Source organism: Ptychodera flava, chromosome 13 (genome assembly GCF_041260155.1).
Source record: "Ptychodera flava strain L36383 chromosome 13, AS_Pfla_20210202, whole genome shotgun sequence".
Taxonomy (NCBI): domain Eukaryota; kingdom Metazoa; phylum Hemichordata; class Enteropneusta; family Ptychoderidae; genus Ptychodera; species Ptychodera flava.
The window spans coordinates 18,212,482-18,232,967 of NC_091940.1; the positions used below are offsets into that span (position 1 = coordinate 18,212,482).

The following is a 20,486-nucleotide window of genomic DNA, read 5'->3' on the forward strand; positions in this document are numbered from 1 at the left end:
CAATTTTTTCATTTTAAGGCAATTGTCATTTTTGGTCAAAAAATCTGTAAAAATCTTCAAAACTGCTGGTCAGACAACTTTGATATCCAGGATAAAGGTCCCTAGGGATGATCTTTTCAGATTTGTTCAAAGTAATTATAAATCTTTAAGGCAATTTTTGTCAATTTTGGTCAAAATTTTTTTTCACAAAGACCACTCATCTCATAGCTTTGATATTTGGTATACATGTCCATAGGGATGATGAAATCTGCAATTTTGTATTTTAGGGAAATTTTTGCTATTTTGGTTAAAAAATTTCTCAAAAACAACTTGCCTCATATCTTTAATATTTGGTATACAGGTTCCTACAGATTAACTTAATGTAATTTATTGAAATTGTAATGAAATCTGCAATTTTGTATTTTTGGGGCAATTTTTGTTGTTTTTGGTCAAAAATTTGTTTCTCAAAAACTACTTGTCTGATAGCATTGATATTTTGTATACAGGTTCCTAGGTGTTATTCTAGTGTGATATATTGAAACTGTGATGAAATCTTCAATTTTGTATTTTGGGGGCAATTTTTACCATTTTTGATCAAAAACTGTGTTTCTCAACTTGCTATTGATGACCGTCTATGTATACAGATTTGTAAGTTTGAGCCATACTGAAACAATTCTTCCGCCATAAGATTAAACTGTATACTCAAGGAACTGTGCACGGAATAACCCCTTTCAGATTTGAACAAATTGTGCTAAAATATACAAATTTGTATTTTTAAGGCAATTTTTGTCATTTTTGGTCAAGAATTTATTTCACCAAAATGTCTGATAGCTTTGATAATTAGTATATAGGTTCCCAGGGATGATGAAAATGTGATATATTAAAATAAACTGATGATGAAGTCTACAATTTTGTATTTTGGGGCAATTTTTGCCATTTTCGGTAAAAAAATTGGTTCTCAAAACTACTTGCCTGATAGGTTTGGAATTTGGTATACAGGTTCCTAGGAATTATCTTAATGTTATATGTTGAAATTATGATGAAATCAGCAACTTTGTATTTTAAGGGCACGTTTTGCCATTTTTGGTGCTATTCCACACAGGTTCACCAGGTGCATGCATTGCAAAATGTATCAGGTTCCTATGTTTCCTGTAAACTATCAAAAACTTGAATAATTTACCCCAGAAACGCTTGCCGTTTACAGAGCTCATGTCAAACCTTCTTGGAAGGAATTGTCCTTGCAGGTATTTTTCCATACCTTTTGAATTCAGTTGTTCACAACAATCAAAATCTCTAATTTGATGAAGGTGGTTTGGTTACGAAGAAAGAAAGAAAAAAAGGAAGATCAGACTATTCTCAACAGTGTATGATTGAATGGTATGCGAGTTGTGTGCTTTTGCAAGGGTAAAAAGTACCCAACATTCTGCATCACTTTTAAATATAAAAATAAAACACTATAGCCTTTTTATTTTATAACAGACTATCTGTATTTTCCGACATTTAATGTCTGTTTACAACAATGTGATTATGACACAACATTCTTATCCTTAAGTTCAAATGCCACATGTGTCTTCCTGTTATTTGAAGACAATTCTAAGACAATAGAGAGTACATGTAATATTTGTCACTGTCATAGAATACAAATTTAAGATTCTTAAACCTCAGCAACAATTTTGTGAAAGTTAAAACATTGTCTGGAAGAGTGTAACTCGTAGTCAAAACAACACCCACATCCACACACATCCCTCTAACTGTCCAGAATGCATCATTTGCAAGTATTGTTTGTGTGGATCTAATACATCTAACCTCCACCCTGACAATGTTTCAACTTTTGCAGAGTTGATTTCTTTGTGATGGAGTGATATTACCACTAGACGACACATACTCTTGACAGTGTTTTCAACTCTGCAATTTAGAGAGTATGTCTAGTTCCCATATTGCCAATGATTAACGCAAACCACTTTTAAGGTATACTTCTGTTAAACTGAATGTCAATTCAATACAGCAATGCAAAAATGTGATGGTTGCTAATCCAGAACACTAGCTGCCACACTGGGAATGAAATTCGTGTACTGTTAACATCATGCGCCAATTTGATGAACAATTGTGCGTATGTGACATGTATATGTTGATCAAATAAAATTGATGCAATACTGTTACCCCTTTGAGTGCCTAAGTCAATTTTTGTCAATGTTGCCTCAATACAACATTCCCCTGTCAGATATTTTTCAGTTTTTTTGCTAAAATTATGATTAGAGTTTGCAGCTTATAAAATATGGCGTCCATTTGGTCCGAAGTTGTTAAAAGAAGAAAACGTTGCACTAAAATCTTGGTGTGAAAACTTACAGCACTCGAAGGGGAAAGTTAAAAAGAACCCTGGGCCCGACAAAAGAAAGCTCAGCATTGTATGTACCAGTGGTTAAATGAACATGCATATCACATTCTATGTAATTTTCCAAAACAATTAAGGTCTTACAATAATTTCATCAAACTTGAAAAGAACATCCCTACGAACAGCAAACCAACCATTAAATTTGTTCTCAGAAGATTATCCTAACAGAATATGGTCAAAAATATCGTAACACAATAATTTGTCAAAAAATAGAACAGGTTAAATATAAGACAATGTTACCATATATCGCTATGGCTGTCATTGTTTCAACAAATTTGAAAAGGGAACATTACTGGCAACATGCACACAAAATTTCAAAACAATAAGACAAGTGTTTCTGTAAAGAAACTTAAAATTATTTCGTGAAAAATTTGCAAAATGTCCTCAAAAAACACTGTATTACTATTTTATCACAATTTACACAAATTTTAGTAGAAAGATGCTTGCAAATCTGCTTACCTAAAACATATCACAGCCATTGAACAAGCAGTTTAAGAGACATTTTAGCTTGGTCAAACGTGGAGAAAATATCCCACAATTCTTAAAAATACAAATTGAAGATGTCACTTTGGGTAGCTGCAGTAGTAGCTTGAGGAGTTTTAGGCGTGACAGAAAAAACGTCGGTCCAATGGTCAGTTGAAGTACAATGCAACAGTATCTTAGGGGGTATATTTGTCGTTCATCATGTACGGTACCCCCTAGGCAACAAGTAGCTATTACCATGAAGGAAAATCGGACCAACTATTATTTTCAGGCGTGCTAACATTTCTCCCAATAGCTTCAAGTGTCTAAGGCTTAACTGGTAACAAGTGAATTCTTACGACCCGACAAGTGAAAAGAGAAACTCAAAAAGCAGAGGCTGCTGTTGATTGCTCATTACCCACAATACCCTATGAAACTCTGATTGAAAACTTGGACTTTTTTATATAGGAACAGCTTATACTGCAGTGAAGAGGCGTGTCCCCAACAATGCCTCAATCTGTTAGAGATCCAAGAGCATCATATATCTCGTTGAATGCTGTTTAGACTTCTGGGATCTGGTAGGAAATAAAATAACACATTATTTTAATTAATATACTCCTGTAGTTTTTAGAATGACTACCTTAAAATTATTACAATGTATTCAGTACAGACCTTGTAAGTCACATGAAACCAAGAGGAGAATTTTATTCTGTCATTTGATGTCTGAGGTCTGTAATCAATCCAATTGGTGAATTTTAAATTTTGAAATCATTTAACTTGATATGTGTACATAAGACAAGTACTGAGTCTCAGAATTATGATGCTCATACCGTAAAACCCCTATTAATTTGACCACCCATATTTCTTTGGAAAAATGTTTTTAATTTCACTTTGTTTAATTTGTCTTCCGGCTAATGTGCCAATTTCCCCAATGTCAATCAATGACTTGGTCTTAGTATATGTCACTCCCAAACAAAAGTTCATCTTGACTGATGGTGTGACACCAACTGTAGCTGTGGGTCCCTAGCTGTGGTGTTTTCGGACGGGATTTCTGCCTTTTACAGGCTGATTTGACCGTTACGTTTTTGACCCCGCCATGTGCACCACTGAACACAAACTGACATCATCAATCATGCCAGCCACCTCGTGACATGCATTAAGAAGTTTGCAAGGTCACTGCTCACGTGACTTTAGTGACCTGCTGCACTGAGCCTCGTCCATCGCTCGTACACCAGGAAAAGAACGGTTTCTGAGAAGTCATGTCGGAAACAGCTGGAAAAACAGCGATAGTTTGATGATTTTTGAGTGGATTTCTGGTCGTGGTAGGTCCCTATAACAAAGCTGTCAATGAGTGTTGGCAATTGTAATTTAGGGTGGAAATTTTTCAAAATATCGCCAAACAAAGTTGCGACAAGCATGCTGTCGGGCGTACTGTGGACATTAGTCTACGGAGATTCCCATAGCTGTGGTGGCGGGGTCAAAAATGTAAAAGTCAAAGCCAGCCCATAAAAAAAGGCAGAAATCCTGTCCAAAAACACCAGAGCTATGGACCCACAGCTACACTAACTGATACTGTAACGTGCATGAACATGTTTTCCATATCTATAACAGATATCTACATTGTACCCTGTTGTACATTCATGCTTCACAAGGATAAATTTTCATTTACAGATACAGAGCCGGTTTGTGATACAAATGAAAGAATTTCATTTGTTAAAGTTGTGCATTAATCTCCATCTATGATATTGTGCACATTCAGGGTGACAGTGAGAATTCATGAATATAAACCTGTCTCCTGAACATGTGTGGAGCAGATAATCACAATTGCGTGTGTGTGCTGTTGTAGTAATGACTAGAAACTGCCTTGCCTTAAAGGTATACTGTCACCTCTTCCAATTTTGCCACAGTTACATTGAAAGAGAAAATCTCACCAATCACAGATTTTAAGAGGGTTGCTGCTTTTTAAAAACAGCGCCCTCACATCGGCATTTTGAATACCAAGGAACCCCCTTTGACCGTATATACAGTGTTTTCTCTGCATGTTCTTCGAATGGGGCACTTTCAGCCCCATTCATCAAAATAAGGGGGCAGACTTGGCATTTTAGGGGGCAGTCACTTTTGATGTTGAGTTTGCCTTCCAAGGAAACGCTTCCCCGATATCATTACGATCGTCATATCGTCATCCAGTTCAGTTGCGCACAGACAAATAGAGAGACAGTCTCTCTATTTGTCTCTAAGCAGTGCATCGTCTATGTCGCAGCAGCACCCGTACTAACATCGATATCATGATGTTTGGCAGCTTGTGATGTGCTCGGCTGCTCTCTACCATCTGTTGACTTGTCACCCACAAGTTTCTCCGACTCGAAATTTGACGTATTTGTTTCCCTTGGACACGATTCGGGTCCAAAATTTGGGTTTAATCCATTAAATATGCCCCTATCCCCGTGCGCCGATCAAACGATTGTGTTGCATGCCACTACGTGTGCCTATACAATGAAGCTGAAATTTCCCCCCATCCCATCATTGGTACACGCAGTTCGCTACACTGTGTGCTTTGGTCATCCTCATATATCAGTAAATGCTTGCTGTGCTTTGTGCGCGATTTCCGCGCAGTCAGTAACTTTTCAGGGCAGACGATGGCTCGAAATGCGCAATTTGCGCAATCGCGCAGTCGAGAGAAAACTTTGACCATATATGGGCATATCTAGATTATAGGTGACTGTATACCTTTAAGATATGATACTTGCAACAGGGATCTTTCAACTCACCGCAGCTTTTAAAGCTTGTTCCAAATCTGCTATCAAATCTGAGGTGGTCTCAAGTCCAACTGACAGTCTGACTAGATTATCTTGAACACCCAGGTCTTCTTTCTCTTCAGCAGTTAAACCATCATGAGTCAATGTTGCCCTTGCATATGGGAGAGAATGATGAAATTTCAGCCACTAATTTTAATACCAACACTAACCCTGATCTCAAAAAGGGCCATCAGTAGCTGTAACATTTGATGGTTTTTTTTTACTATCTTTGTTTTAAGCCTGGTAGATTGCGCCTCGGGGACATATATTCAGACTCTCAATTTTTCACAATTCTTTTCTCACCTACTTAGTAACTTGTGAGGGCTCATTTTACAGCTCTTGGAATAAGAAAGATTTGCACCTTTGAAAATCGACAATTTCATGTTTTTCCATACAGTTAACACAGTGATGGAAGCCATTTATAATTTCTAATATTGGTAAATTTTTTCTGTATCAACCTTTGCACGGTGACCCCTGATATTTGTTCTTGATTTAGCAAATGGTTGAAATTTTCATTGAGGATAGTTTGAGCAAAATTTCTTGTTCTACGCCCCGAAGAATGTTGAGATATAAAGTATTCAGCTTGCCAACTCAGCCAGCAGACAGTGCATTGTTATTGTTGCCACGTGAATTCTGGTCTTGACAGATTTCAAATGTAAACAATAACAGTGCAATCTACTATTACTGCTACTGATCGACTATCTACTATAATCTGGCTATTGTGTCGATCAGCTAAATAATGCCTGGTGTTTCAACATGAATTAGGGAGTAGAACAAGAACTTGTTATTGATATGCAAACAAAAATTGTGAAAAAATCACCAAAACTACAGTGATACTGGCCCTTTAAGTATGTTTGAAGACACCATGACTTCGTAATACCAGTCAACTTTAGAACAAATCCTTGCTAATTAATGAAATTCATCCTATTGCAACAGGAAAGTGCTAACATGCGGGTAAATTGGACACCAATCTTGCTCTCTGTATTACAATTTATTAAAATGCAAAATAGTACTGAAATCTTGTGGAGTATACATACACATCTATCATATGTAACAACACCTGGTCTTGACATAAAAAAGTGACAATATTTTCAAAGCTTACGGATGCTCAGTGAGGCTGTGGGTTCCGCCTAGACTGACAGCAAACAGAACTACCTTCAGACTTTTGAAGAAAATCTTGACCTCTTTTAGACCGCCTTTGATCCAGAGGGAGACCATACCACTGAAGCCTGACATCTGCTTCTTGGCCAACTCATGTTGAGGGTGAGATGGTAGACCTGGAAAAAACACATAGCAGTGACGATCCAGACACTTGCAGGTGGGCCACCGTGATGGCCCTGTTTATACTGATGTGCCTTTGTGGCTACACGGGGCCACAGGCTGTGACGTCTGATATGAACTATGCAGTTTCTTGTTCTACGCCCAAAAGCATGCCGCCGAGATGCACAGTATTCAGTTTGTCAACTCAGCCAGTACATTTGTACACTGCATTGTTGTTGTTGACAAGCAAATTCTTGTCTTGACCGGAAGCAAATGTAAACAATAACAGTGCTCTTTACAAGTGTCTAAGCCCTATTGACAAGCTAAATAGTTGGTGTTTTGACGTGCTTTTGGGAGTAGAACAAGAACTTTCAATTGACATACAAAACAAAAATAGTGAAAAAATAATCAAATGTTACAGTTATTGGCCCTTTAACACTCTTTTCATAATTGTGCTTGTTAATGCCTGTCTATTGTGAATGGTTGCAGAGCACTCTCCCTCTGAAATTGGCAGTTGTTGGCAGATCTCATGGAAATTCAAAGCTGAACTAAATCTTGGCAAAGATAAAAAAATGACAATTTACTTGATTGTCTCAACTCGAAAAACAATTCCCAGGACAACTCTACACTGACACACACACACACTTAACTTTGAATAGACATCTCAAAACATTAAGATTTTCCAATTGTGACACTAACCTGGATACAGCACTTTCTCAACTCGGGGATTTTCAGCCAGGGCCTTGGCAACGGCAATGGCATTCTCTTGGTGTTTCTCCATTCTCAACGGCAAAGTCTTGACACCACGGTTGGCAAGGTAACAGTCAAAGGGTGATGGAACAGCACCAATAACTACAAATGAAATATTGTGTTGCGTTGTTACTAGTATAATATTCAGAACTTTTACCTTTCCCATTCATATAGTACTTTAAATTACCCATAATGCAACAGTTGTACACATGGCAGGGGGCACACATCACCTATGCACTAATATCAAGTGAGAAGTTTCAGTAATTTTCAGAATGCAATTTTGGTCTCTCATTAATAACAATTACAGTACATTCAATTTTAATAGGAAAACACTAATTGTTTTAGTGAGAAGACGGCAATTTTGTAAAAGTTTGTAAGTTGTTTTGTGTAGAGGGACCGTGTTTGAACATTAGGCCACACAGAGTACTTTTGAATGAAACAATGGAAACTTGTTGCTCTTGTGTTCGCCAACACATCAGAGAGTGACCTTATTGGTTGAATGTAACACTGGATATAATACATATTAGTTAAACCCCAGTTAAAGGGACAAAGTCACTATTGCGACCTTTTTTTCACAAATACAGTGGCAAACAAGCAGTTGGTCATGTTGTTTGACTTGTTGGTAGATGTCTATAAAAAGGTCAACCATAGAAAACTTCCATCCCGTTTGTGTACACTGTATAGAAGAACCTCGGGTCAGGGGTTAAACCAGGGCTGGTTTTAACCCCAGAGCTGGCAAGCGTTGACCTGCAATCAGGCCATAGTGCACTTTCATAGCATTGTTCACAGATGGCGGCTTGTTCGAATTGTGGTGATGACCCAACAAACTTTGAACAGCAGTGTATACCTCAATTGTATAATTTGAACAATTTGGACACTCTTCAAATGATAATATTGTCATTATTTAATCCTCTTTCTCCCAAGTTGTATTTATTTCTATGGTCTGTATATGGAGCCTGGTAGGAAGACGATTAAGTTCCCAGTCACATTTGAGTAAATATTTATGGGTTTTTGAAATCGAAAAAAGTCAAAAGATAGTGACATTGTCCTTTTAATCATTTACAGTTACCGTAGTACAACATTTACAGTTACCGTAGTACAATATGGGCCATTAAGAGTACCTGTAAACCATAACAATAAAAAATTCTATACTTGATTATTGATATTATTATTTATTTGAGAATGGTCTTTTAACATTTTGTGTTCTTGTGTTCACATATAATTTGACAGTCCAAATATCAGTCCCTCAGGTGCTTTCTCTCTTTAAAGCAGAACTGGAGAGAGCAATCCCATTGTTTTGCCAAACCCACTGAGACATTGTTGCTCCTCTTAAGTCTGTATGCCAGCTCACAGCTGCATGCAAAATACCGCACTTGGTACTAAGGGCATTCACGCGACACACAAATTCAGTTGGGGAGACTGTACCATGATGACCACGCCAAGCCAATTGCTGACCAGAAGATGCGGGAAACTAGCCCCAGCCTTTATGCTATATCACCCTCACAATTAAAAATCTCACAAGCTGTAACAACATCACTTACGAAGCTGAAAGTTCCTGAGTCTTTCATTGAAGTCATCCCTGTTTGTACACACAATTCCCATCAACACATCAGTGTGACCGTTGATGTACTTTGTGACTGATGACATCACCAGGTCAGCTCCAAGCTTCAGTGGTTGCTATGGATAATAATTACTGAGGTATGTGAAACTTGCAACACCATACACCTTTTTTATCAGTAAACTATGTACAATTTTTTCCCACTTGAACGTACAATAGTGAAATTCTTGGAAAACCAATTTGATAACCCAGGTATTCCCGATTACCATGAAATATTTTGTTTGTGCCCATTGCATTGACAGCCATACAGGTATAGCATTTTGACCAGTAAATTATAGTAAGACTGATCCATGAATAGTAATTTGGCATGTTCCTTATGAAAAACCTTCAAACAGAGACTATTCTATCCCTGATTAACCCTTTGAGCACCAAAGTCAACTTTTGTCACCTTTAGAAAATATACTCCCGTCAATTTTTTTCAGGTTTTTTTCAAAATTTTGATAACAAACTGTAGCCAATGAAATATGATGTCCATTTGGTCCAAAATTATACAAAAATTAACAAAAAATTCATGAAAATTGGAAAAAATGTTTCATTAAAATTTTGGTGGGAACAATTACAGCACTCAAAGGGTTAAACATTTCATGTAATTTCTTGCATAGTTTTTGTACTGTTTGACAAATTGTTGGCAAAGATTTTACTTTCATATGTAGTATTATGAGCTTTTGACCTTAGCATGTTTGCTCTTACAGTGCACTTCACTGAAAACCAAACAGTTCATGAAGAAACAACAAATTTATGTGAAAACAAAAGGTTTCAAAGCCCTAAACAATCAAAAATCCTACCTTAGATATTGGAGGGAGGAAAGGAATCACTGACTTGTATCACTTACTTGGAAGTATGGTGAACTAAAAGTGTTATCCACACAGAGAAAAGCACCGTTGTTGTGAGCAATCTCTGCTATGGCTGCAATATCTGAGATACGAAGACCTGGGTTGCTTGGTGTTTCTATCCAAACCATCTGGTAACAAAATAAGACAGTCACTTTACTTTCAATTTGGTGACGGAATTTTACAAAGAAATTGAGTATATAAAAAAAGACAGTAATGGCTATATATAATATTCCATATAACACAATATATATACCAAATCCTTAATAACTTTTTTACAGAAATGAGATGAATCTAGAGTCAATACACTAAAAGTCAGGTAAAATTCAAGGACTTTTTCAGCAATTTCCAAGGACTTTTTGGTATTTGAAATACCATTTTCAGGCATCTTTTTAAGATATATCATTTTGTTTGTAATTTTACATCTTTACATCCAAAAGGATTTTCACGATGCCTCAACAGATCACTCTATGATTTTCATAAAAAATGCGGTAGGTTTATCAATTTTCCGGAACTTTTGGAGACTCAATTAGCAAGGACTTTTCAAGGCTTTTCCTGGAGGCTTTAAAATTCACAAACTTTGAGGGACTTTCCAGGAGTGTATGGACCCTTAGCCTAGAATCCTATTCGTCCGCTTGCCTCCGTACCTCCAAGTGGGTCGGAGGCACGGAGGCAAGCGGACGAATAGGATTCTAGGCTAATGGACCCTGTGAAACAAGCAAAATCAATCATGAAGGTGTCATACATATCTAGGACTTCTCCGAGGATTTGCAACAAACTACTACTGACAGGGTATGTTTACACCACCTTGGTGTTTGGCGTCATTGCAGCTGCTACATTCTTCGGGTCCCGGGAATCTACAAATGTTGTTTGGATGTTGAGATTGCTTGTGATTTGTTTCATTTGATCAGAACATCCACCGTAGAGCTCGTTACCGCTAACGATGTGATCTCCTGACTTCAACATGTTGGTTACGCAGAACAGCGTTGTGACACCAGATGCAAAGGCAATGCCTGAAAAAATAAACAAACAAGTAAACAAATAAATCAACAATATATATATAAATATATATATATATATATATATATATATATATATATATATATATATATATATATATATATATATATATATATATATATATATATATATATATATATATAGCCTATAAAGTTCTGAGATCTTTACGGTGTAACGGCTCCGACAATAAAAATGCAATATTATCGGATCGTTTAATGTCAAGCATCACAACAAATGACCTTTCTAGGGACCACCAAATATGAAAAGAGAAATAAGGCTTATATACTGACCCAACTAAAAATATTCAATATAAGGGGCTTACACAAAATGATTGTAATTTTTGATTTCCCATTCCCCTAAACATCCTGAAAAATAGGGATGGGCACTCGCCCAAACATTACCTTGATATGAACATTTTTTGTGAAAGTTTGGGGTTAGCACTTCCACAAGCATGGGTGTCACATGGATAAATAACGCATATAAAATGTTCATTGTTTTCTTTGTATTTCAGATAATGATCTACAACAAAATCTCATTAATGATCCACAGTATCAAATGCATTACAAACATAAACAAACAAAACGAACAAACAGGACAAAAAAACTCTTCAGATCTTTTTAGCTGGGCAGCTGCATGAACCCTTCTTACCATGTTTAGCACCTTCCAAGGCAGCAATGCAGCTTTCAAATGAATTTCTTGTTGGATTTCCACAGCGGGCATACACAAAATCCTGGAACGCACATAAATCAAAAGAACAGATATGTACATGAGACACAGTCTTATAAGTTATAATGCATCCCCAAGAATCTTTGAAAGCGCAAGTAGCTGTACATCACTTTTGAGGATTTTTTCACTATTTGTGCTTTGTATATCAATAATAGCTTAATTGTGAAAACAGCGTATAGGGTGTAAAATGCACTGACTGTTATAGTTTATGTTTGAATTCTTGTCCAGGCCAGAAATCATTCATTGACAATAATATTAATGCAGTTTACATATATACAAGCTGTGTGTATCTAAACATGCTTTGTGAAGTAAAATGAGAAAATGTAGTTGACATTAAAAAAAAGTGGAAAATCTTTACAAGTTACAGCTAGTTGCCCTTTAAAGTGGTTATTGAAAAGTATAACAGAAAACAAAGTGTTCAATCACATTTCTTCATGCAAGTGACTCAGGGAATGGTAACATTTGATATTTTTGATGAAATATCATTGGAAAATTGCCACAATATTGAAAGTATATTATTTTCCCAGTAAATACATCACAACAATCTTTCTTTTGTCAACACTTCAGTTATTCACCTTGTGACCCAAATATCACTGTTGACACTCTTACAAGGTAAGCAATGATAATCGTGCATATTGATGGTAGATAGAAATGAAACATGCTTAATGAGAAACTGAATTAAATATTCATGATAATTTCTTGTCCCTACATTATGTATGAACATGAAATCAAGCAACATTTTGCAGTATAAGTGAAAGCAACAAATGCAATGCTGATCATACAGCTTCTTGCTAACTTTTGCACTTTAATCTGTTTTGTTGACCTTGATGTGATTCGAGTATTTCTGCTTATTAATTATTCACAGTTTTCTTGTCAATACAAAAACATGAAATATATATAAACACTGTAAATACATTCTCAAGCTAGAATAATTTATGCTTATTGTTGGCCTTTGCACTTTGAACTAATAACACTGTTGAATGCTTTCCCACAATTAAGTTCAAAAAACACCAATTAAGTTAACAAACCAATCTGATAAAATTGATGAATATGTATCACCAAAGTGCATCAATAGGCAATAGTTTTCATTACCACATAATTACTTTGCTGCATGGTTGATTGTATAGATTTTTACTGTATGGCAAGTGTAATTTTAATACGACTGAAGGCAATCTTGCTGTAGCCAAGCAGCAGTGCAAATTAAAATTTCATAGAATTTGAAGGGGGGGGGGGCTTGGAGGGGGTTAAAGGGTGACATATGCATTGATATTGAAGCACAATTCTACATATACTCTCCGTTTGGCATATACATACCCCAGTTTCAGCAACGTCAGGCAGTCTAAAGGTCGTAGAGGTCACAATGGGAGGAATCACCGCAGAGTCAGTACTCCAGATCTTCGGTTCTTGTCCGGCGTGTTGTACCAGCGTCTCCATCCCATATCCTCTTGCAGTTGAGAACTTAACTGCCTCTGAACCGTTGACGTCCATTTTTTCTCGGTGACCTATAAAAGTTGGCAAAGGTCGACTGATATCCAGGTCAGCCTGAACTTTGAACTTTCTGATGTTGCCCTATAATGCTTGTGACAGCATTGAGTAACTGTGACTTTAATGTGTTCTGTGGAAAAGCAGAGCAGACAGTACTATTCATCATTGATACTTTATGAACAGTTAAAATTAATAGGGTGTATATCATACATATTTGGCATGTGGCATAGTAAATATCTTATGTTCACTATAGGCAGGTAAAATTTTAAAAAAAAATATATGAATCGAAAAGAAGTGACTGAACAAACTATGACAGTTTTCTGAATGATATTGTGCACTTATAATTACCATGACACTGGTAAGCTATGTGTTCAAGTGTTACTAATTCACTGGTACTTGGCACATTGCACAGTAATGTGCGGCCACACTATTGCATTTGCAGTCTTCTGAACAGTGGATAATGGTAAAAAGGGGACGTCTGTCAGCTGTGCAGCAGGGATCGAGAGAGATTGCGAAGATGTCACTTAGGACGGACCATTAGATCTTGGGAGGGGGTGGTCAAAAACAGAAAAAAAAATTTTCAGAGCAAAAAGTTAGGAAAAAAAAAATCTTCAAACTAGTTTGCAAAATAAAAAAAAAATAAACAAGAAGACAAAGGCGTAAAAAAAAAATCTGCAAAAGTCTTTAAAATTTTGAATTTTTTTTAGATTTTACCGACAGGAAGCAACTTTCTGTATTTTTTAGTACATCCTCCAGGCACATTTTTAATTTTAATTTATACATTTAGAGTGACTGTATCCCTTATACTGGAAGTTGTGATTATCTTATCTTTTCAGGAGTTTTGTATTCTGATCACTTGAAAATTATGAAATTATAGAGCCTGTTTTCTACTTGTTTCCTGCGTACAAACCAAGCAGGTACACTAGGTAAAACATTGAAACTATGGTATGGTTGTCAAGACGATAGTTGTATTTGCCTTTTAAGATCAAGTAAACAGATGCAGGCCACATCAGTTTCATTTTTTTCACAGCATTTTATTGCAATGATGAATGCAAGAATGGGTGAACAAGTAGAAACACGTCAATAATGATAAAACAACATATCAAGTCATTATGTATTATTTTGCTTTAAAAAGGCATTTTCAATTCTTTTTTCTCAAAAAAACAGCATCAAAAAACAACAGCAACATATGTTTTAACATTCAACAATACACTACGTAGAATGCCATCTATCCAACAAATCCCAACACAAAAACACACAAAAGGGTTGAACTTTGAAAGTTTCTCGATAGCAAATACTGAATAAATCTGCATGAATAATCGTTTTTGTGTAGCAAATTTCAAAGAAATTGGACAAGCCCTTTCAGAGAATACAGATTTTTTGACCATTTTTTGGCATAAATTGCCCTAAAAAGACAAATATTGAAATTCAACACATCTATACACATCCAATCAATTTGGACATGCTACTACAGAGAAATAGATGTTTTGATCAAAAAAGGGCAACAATTGCTCTAAAAACACAAATATGCAAATTTAACTATATTATTTAGCTTATTTTAGCTTCTCAGCTTGTCAAAATCAATTGTAAATCATGAGATATGCATGATGTTTGGTGGGGTGAATGTAGGCATTTCACCACTCAGTAGAAAGGGAAGCCAGGAAACCAAAATAGTCAATTTTCAAAACTATAGGAAGCTACTGAGGAGCAAGAAGACCATGTTTCAGAGGAAGATGTGTAATTCGAAAAAATGCTCCCAAAGTGCCACCAAATAACACCATTTTTATCTCTATTTTTCAAAGCTCCAACAGCAGCAGGGGGACACCCCCTCCTGACCACCCCCCGCAAAAATACTCCCCAAGTGCCACCAAATAACACCATTTTAATCTCTATTTTTCAAAAGCTCTGACGGCAGCAGGGGGACACCCCCTCCTGACCACCCCCGCAAAAATACTCCCCAAGTGCCACCAAATAACACCATTTTAATCTCTATTTTTCAAAAGCTCCGACGGCAGCAGGGGGACACCCCCTCCTGACCACCCCCTGTGCTCTCGCTGTCGCTCGTAACTTTCGTAAATTACGAACGAAAATGAAAATTTACGAAAAAAAATGAATGCCCGATCGGCCATTTACGAACGATTTTGTTATTTTTGAAGCCTGATTTTCGGTCAAGATTGTGAATTCCGGGGAAATACTGTCATATCTCGTCTTTCAAAACCTACGCTGCCCCTATCATCAGCGCATCGACACATGGTGATAGCTGGCTTTGGACTTTGACCTGTAATAACATGAGCATGCGCGAAAAGGTTTCAAGATCCCCGGGTCTTGTAATCTCATAGTGGTGTGTCATGCATTACCACCCCATTACGGTAGTTTCGAGACACCCAAACACTCACATGCTGTCAACTTTCCGAGTGGACTGTGTGAAGCGGATCGAGGGAAGCGGGCAGTTACAAATACTTTGTATTGATAGTATCCAGTTGGGAAAGAAAGTTGGGCATAAAAACGGCAACTGATATGAAAAAAATACGAAACAATGAAACCGCCGAGCTAGAAGAGATCAAGAACAGTCAGCCTGAAAGACAGTCGAACTACAGCAGAACTGCAGTCCGGGCCGCGCATGGTTGAACATGTACTGCACAGTGTTTTTCTGTGCATGGAGGTGGAAGCGAGCCGGAAATCTTAGATGTCATAGATTTGTCATTTGACGATCTGCCAATTGAATTTTTCAGTCAGCTTGCCAATTTTAATAGGTTTCCTTCAAGATATTTTACAAGAAACTGTCTGTTATGAATGTTATGAATACTGATAGTTTTCTATGATCCAGAGAAAATGCTGTGCACAGTCCCATGACCAAAAAGTTTATCCAGACAAAAAAATAAATGACGATCATCTGCAGCGTTTTAAAAGTATAACTGTCTCTAAGAAAACATTAGCAGGATCACCAGTCTCAGTTTGCGTACTTAAATTTGATTGAGATGAGACAAAATTTGTGCGAAACCACAGACTGCCAAATGTTCTGATCAGTGGTTGTTTAAAAAGAATTTGAGATGAACATGGCATAATGACTGCAGCTATAGAGGCACCACCTAGTACCTATGGGATGACATGCATACTTTAAAAGTAACAGAGCTTTCCAAATATGAAAAACAGGGGACAGATTTTCTAGCATCAAAAACTTGTGCAAACACTGATAATATTTGATAATATTAATGACCGCTTCATAAATTAATATATATAATCATCAACCACTGACTACACACACAAAGGGAGTTATGATTTGTGTCACAATATACTTGAACATGTTATGTTGTGTAATAAAGATAGAGTAATTGAATAACATTCAATGGCCGTTGACCAAAACTACACACTTTATTGAGACAAGGAAGAAATTTCAATGTTACAAGCATTCATGACCCATGATGTACTGTGTTATTCAATAAATCTTTTGAAAATGCGCATCAAAATATGAGTTTTCATTGTCAAAAAAACTAAAAAGGGATTTTTCATTTTCTTTTGTCTTTAATGAAATCATTCATCATTTCTATCCCCTTAAAATCATCTATTGAGTACCAGAAGTGCTTGTTGAAAGTTGGTGGGTTCAGAATAACATAATTTGTGCTTACTAATATTTTTTGAACCCAATTCGTAAATTTACTAACAATTTCGAAAGGCCAGGGAGAGCACAGACCCCCCGCAAAAATACTCCCCAAGTGCCACCAAATAATACCATTTTAATCTCTATTTTTCAAAAGCTCCAACGGCAGGAGGGGGACACCCCCCCTGACCACCCCCCGGCAAAAATACTCCCCAAGTGCCACCAAATAACACCATTTTAATCTCTATTTTTCAAAAGCTCCAACGGCAGCAGGGGGACACCCCCTCCTGACCACCCCCCCGCAAAAATACTCCCCAAGTACCACCAAATAACACCATTTTAATCTCTATTTTTCAAAAGCTCCAACGGCAGCAGGGGGACACCCCCTCCTGACCTCCCCCCGCAAAAATACTCCCAAAGTGCCACCAAATAACACCATTTTAATCTCTATTTTTCAAAAGCTCCAACGGCAGCAGGGGGACACCCCCCTCCTGACCTCCCCCCGCAAAAATACTCCCAAAGTGCCACCAAATAACACCATTTTAATCTCTAGTTTTCAAAAGCTCCAATAGCAGCAGGGGGACACCCCTCTCCTGACCTCCCCCCCCCCCCCGTGACCGCTTGCGTGGCCGCTTATGGTGCTTGGCACCACATCTTTGCCCTCTTTATCTTCAGACAGCGACGAACTAAAAAAAAATTATAAATCTGAAAATTTACTCTGAAAAAAAAAATTTGCACAGCTAATCTCAATTGGAAAAAAAAAAATTCAGAAATTTACAATAGTAAAAAAAAAATTTTCACAATTTCATTGTGACCATCCCCCCTCCCAAGGTCTAATGGTCCATCACTTATACTGTGACAGGCATGCATTACTACAGTACAGTAGCTCAAGGTTTTGCCCGGGTATTTGGGTCTCAAATACCCATGCAAAACCTCGAGCATAGAGGAACTGTGCCTCGAGCTACTGTATTGCAGCTAGCATAATTTACTGTGCAAATGCTACAACCCTATTTCTGAGGATCCGTACTGCACGAATTTGCTATAAATTCCAAACATTATTCAGGAGTCAAGTGCATATGTAGGTATAAAAGAGGAGAGAAATATTTCATTTTTATTAACAATATTCATATTTCTAAATTTATCGATCACAAAAACAAGTTTTATACTTTTGTTTATGAAAATTATAACTTATTGCCCAGTGACATAAATTGGAAAACATGCGTTCACGTTTTCTAAACAGGTCAATTTTCAAGGCGGAGGATTGTTTCGAACAATCTGCGATCACCGCTACAGTTTTTCATGTAAATTGAATATCCCTCTCGTTTTACCTCCGCCATGCTAGTGGACTGGAATTCTGACGTGACATAAGTTCAACGCGTATCACGCTCATCGAGGCACTTGTTGAATATCTTGCCCCGTTATCGCCCTAACCCCTCCTTCGCTTCTGCAGTATAAACACTACGATCAACCTACGCACGGCCAAAAACTTACCGGTTTACTGCAACTTATAGTACAGCGACGACGGAATCCAAAGCCCTGCCACCGTTTTCTGTAGTGAACAGTCGCAAACTGAAATGTGGATCGATGGCCGCACGGTATCCGACGACAGTCTTAGACAACACACATGTACAGGTACACACGGGGGCGGGACTATGAGGCAATTTGCATGCTGGGAATTCACTATGATTGACCTGTCTTGTAGTGTTATCTCAAATGTGTGTCAAGGACACGCAACCCTGGAAGCCTACCCACAATGCACTTCTCGATACACCAAGCCTCTCTAGCTCTCACCACAGGGCACAGAAGTCAGTCCCCTGGGGTGGGGAGGGATGGGTTTTTTGTGCAACGGTGTACTTTATTTGATTTTAGGAATTCTTATTTTACTACGTGTGTGTGATGTCTGTGGTGTTGACTCAATCAATTAATCCACTGATACGGACAGCGGATTAGCAAGTTGGCAATGTTTTCGGAGCAATTACGGTGGTGTATACACAAGTTGGAGAGGGGATAATGACTTGTTGGTAATATATAAAGCAGTCAGATGGTGTGGAGTCGAAATCTTTATTTGAAATACCACAGTCAAAATTAATAAAATTACTTGTAGTAATAAAGCAGTCAGATGGTATGGAGTCGAAATCTTTATTTGAAATATCATAGTCAAAATTAATAAAATCAAATAAAGTAAACCGTTGCACAAAAAAACCATCCTCTCCCACCCCTCCCCACCCAAGGGGACTGACTTCTGTGCCCCGTGCTCTCACATGCAATGTTAGCCAACCTGCACCCCACCTGCACGACCGCGTTTACGCCTCAGAGCATTTAAACGGAAACTAGCCGGTCAGTGGAAACAGAGAAAAATCAAGTAGAGATTCTTCCTTGCACCAAAAATATTGACTTGTAATTTGGCATAGTGCTTCTGAAATATACGAAATAGGCTAGATACCAAGCGCCGAGGAAGTTTATTCAAGAAAAACCAAAGTTATTAAGCCAAGACGGTATTTAGAAATATGACTAAGAAGTTGTGCTTGTAAACTTATATTCACTATCTTTCGTTATATATAAATTTACATATTTTGGATATTATTTGCATTTAATTAGCAAACAACGCTGAATGTAGCAATTATTATCTCTACGCATCCGCATACATACGTCAAGATCTTTGCAAAAATTAAGCCATAACAGTTATATAGATTATGTGTGTGATATAAAGTAAACGCCGAATACAAATTAAAAATAAACATTTCAACTTCAATAAATTTGGCCAAAGTTTATAAAAATCACGACATTTCTATGAATTTGATCTGAAATATTTTATCCATGGCTATGTATGATAGCCATGGAGAAAATATTTCAGATCAAAGTCATAGAAGTGAAATAGAAGTGAATGTGCAGTAATGATAATGGCAAAAAATCAAATTCTTTGGAGAGAAATGAATTTCGCTGAAACATGAAAGTAAATGGACCAATAAGGCAAACACTAAATGTGATTGTCAGGAGTTGGAATATGTAAATTCACGTGTGGAATCTAAATATCAACAGCCTTTGATATGTTTGAAAGTGAAGAAAGATATGGGACTCATTAGGATGAAAAGTATCTAAAGTGAAAATGGTGAACTTGTATTTTGCGTAAATATCATTGATAGGAGAGGAGACACAGTTTGAAAGAAACTATTTACCCATAATGAACAATGGCTAAAATAAGCCCAATCACTTGCGCTACCTGGACTTACAGTAGTTGTGCACTTGTATTAAACTCGATTTTTGGCATTTCTCCTCAATGAAAAGTGCATCTTTTGTCATCACATAGAAAATAAAATGTGGGGCATTGGTTAAAGGTTTGTTTGGTTACCACACACACTACAGGACTGTTGAACTTTGAACCATATCTGGCAAGCGTGTATACAAATGTACAATGTATATTAAAGGGCATTCTCGCAGGCCAGAGCAATAATTTCCGCTCCGCTGACCTACGCAAAAATCAAGGCGTTGGGTGATGAGACTCGCCGAAGAGGGCGTGGTGTACTACAATGTATATTAAAGGGATACAGTGGGAACTACACTCAAAGGCCAT

The 20,486-nt window shown here is 37.3% G+C and overlaps 1 protein-coding gene across 1 annotated transcript; it reads right to left on the reverse strand.

Moving 5' to 3' along the window:
- Positions 1 to 1,441: 1,441 nt before the first annotated feature.
- On the reverse strand, positions 1,442 to 18,569 carry LOC139147683 (cystathionine gamma-lyase-like). Its single transcript, XM_070718837.1, has 10 exons — positions 18,407 to 18,569; positions 13,147 to 13,447; positions 11,755 to 11,836; positions 10,894 to 11,099; positions 10,089 to 10,217; positions 9,180 to 9,315; positions 7,588 to 7,740; positions 6,731 to 6,905; positions 5,602 to 5,740; positions 1,442 to 3,408 (listed from the first exon to the last, which is right to left on the reverse strand). The coding sequence occupies exons 2-10, from the start codon at positions 13,318 to 13,320 to the stop codon at positions 3,394 to 3,396; spliced, it is 1,209 nt and encodes a 402-aa protein (XP_070574938.1). The 5' UTR covers positions 13,321 to 13,447; positions 18,407 to 18,569; the 3' UTR covers positions 1,442 to 3,393.
- Positions 18,570 to 20,486: the final 1,917 nt, after the last annotated feature.

What these genes read in the sequence shown, in the direction of transcription:
- LOC139147683 (XM_070718837.1), bottom strand. Translation starts at nt 13,320, where the DNA reads ATGGACGTCAACGGTTCAGAGGCAGTTAAGTTCTCAACTGCAAGAGGA. An exon ending in TTAGTTCACCATACTTCCAA is followed by an intron (nt 9,316 to 10,088) that starts GTAAGTGATACA and finishes TATTATCCATAG; the next exon opens with CAACCACTGAAGCTTGGAGC. An exon ending in ACTCAGGAACTTTCAGCTTC is followed by an intron (nt 7,741 to 9,179) that starts GTAAGTGATGTT and finishes TTTCATTTGTAG; the next exon opens with TTATTGGTGCTGTTCCATCA.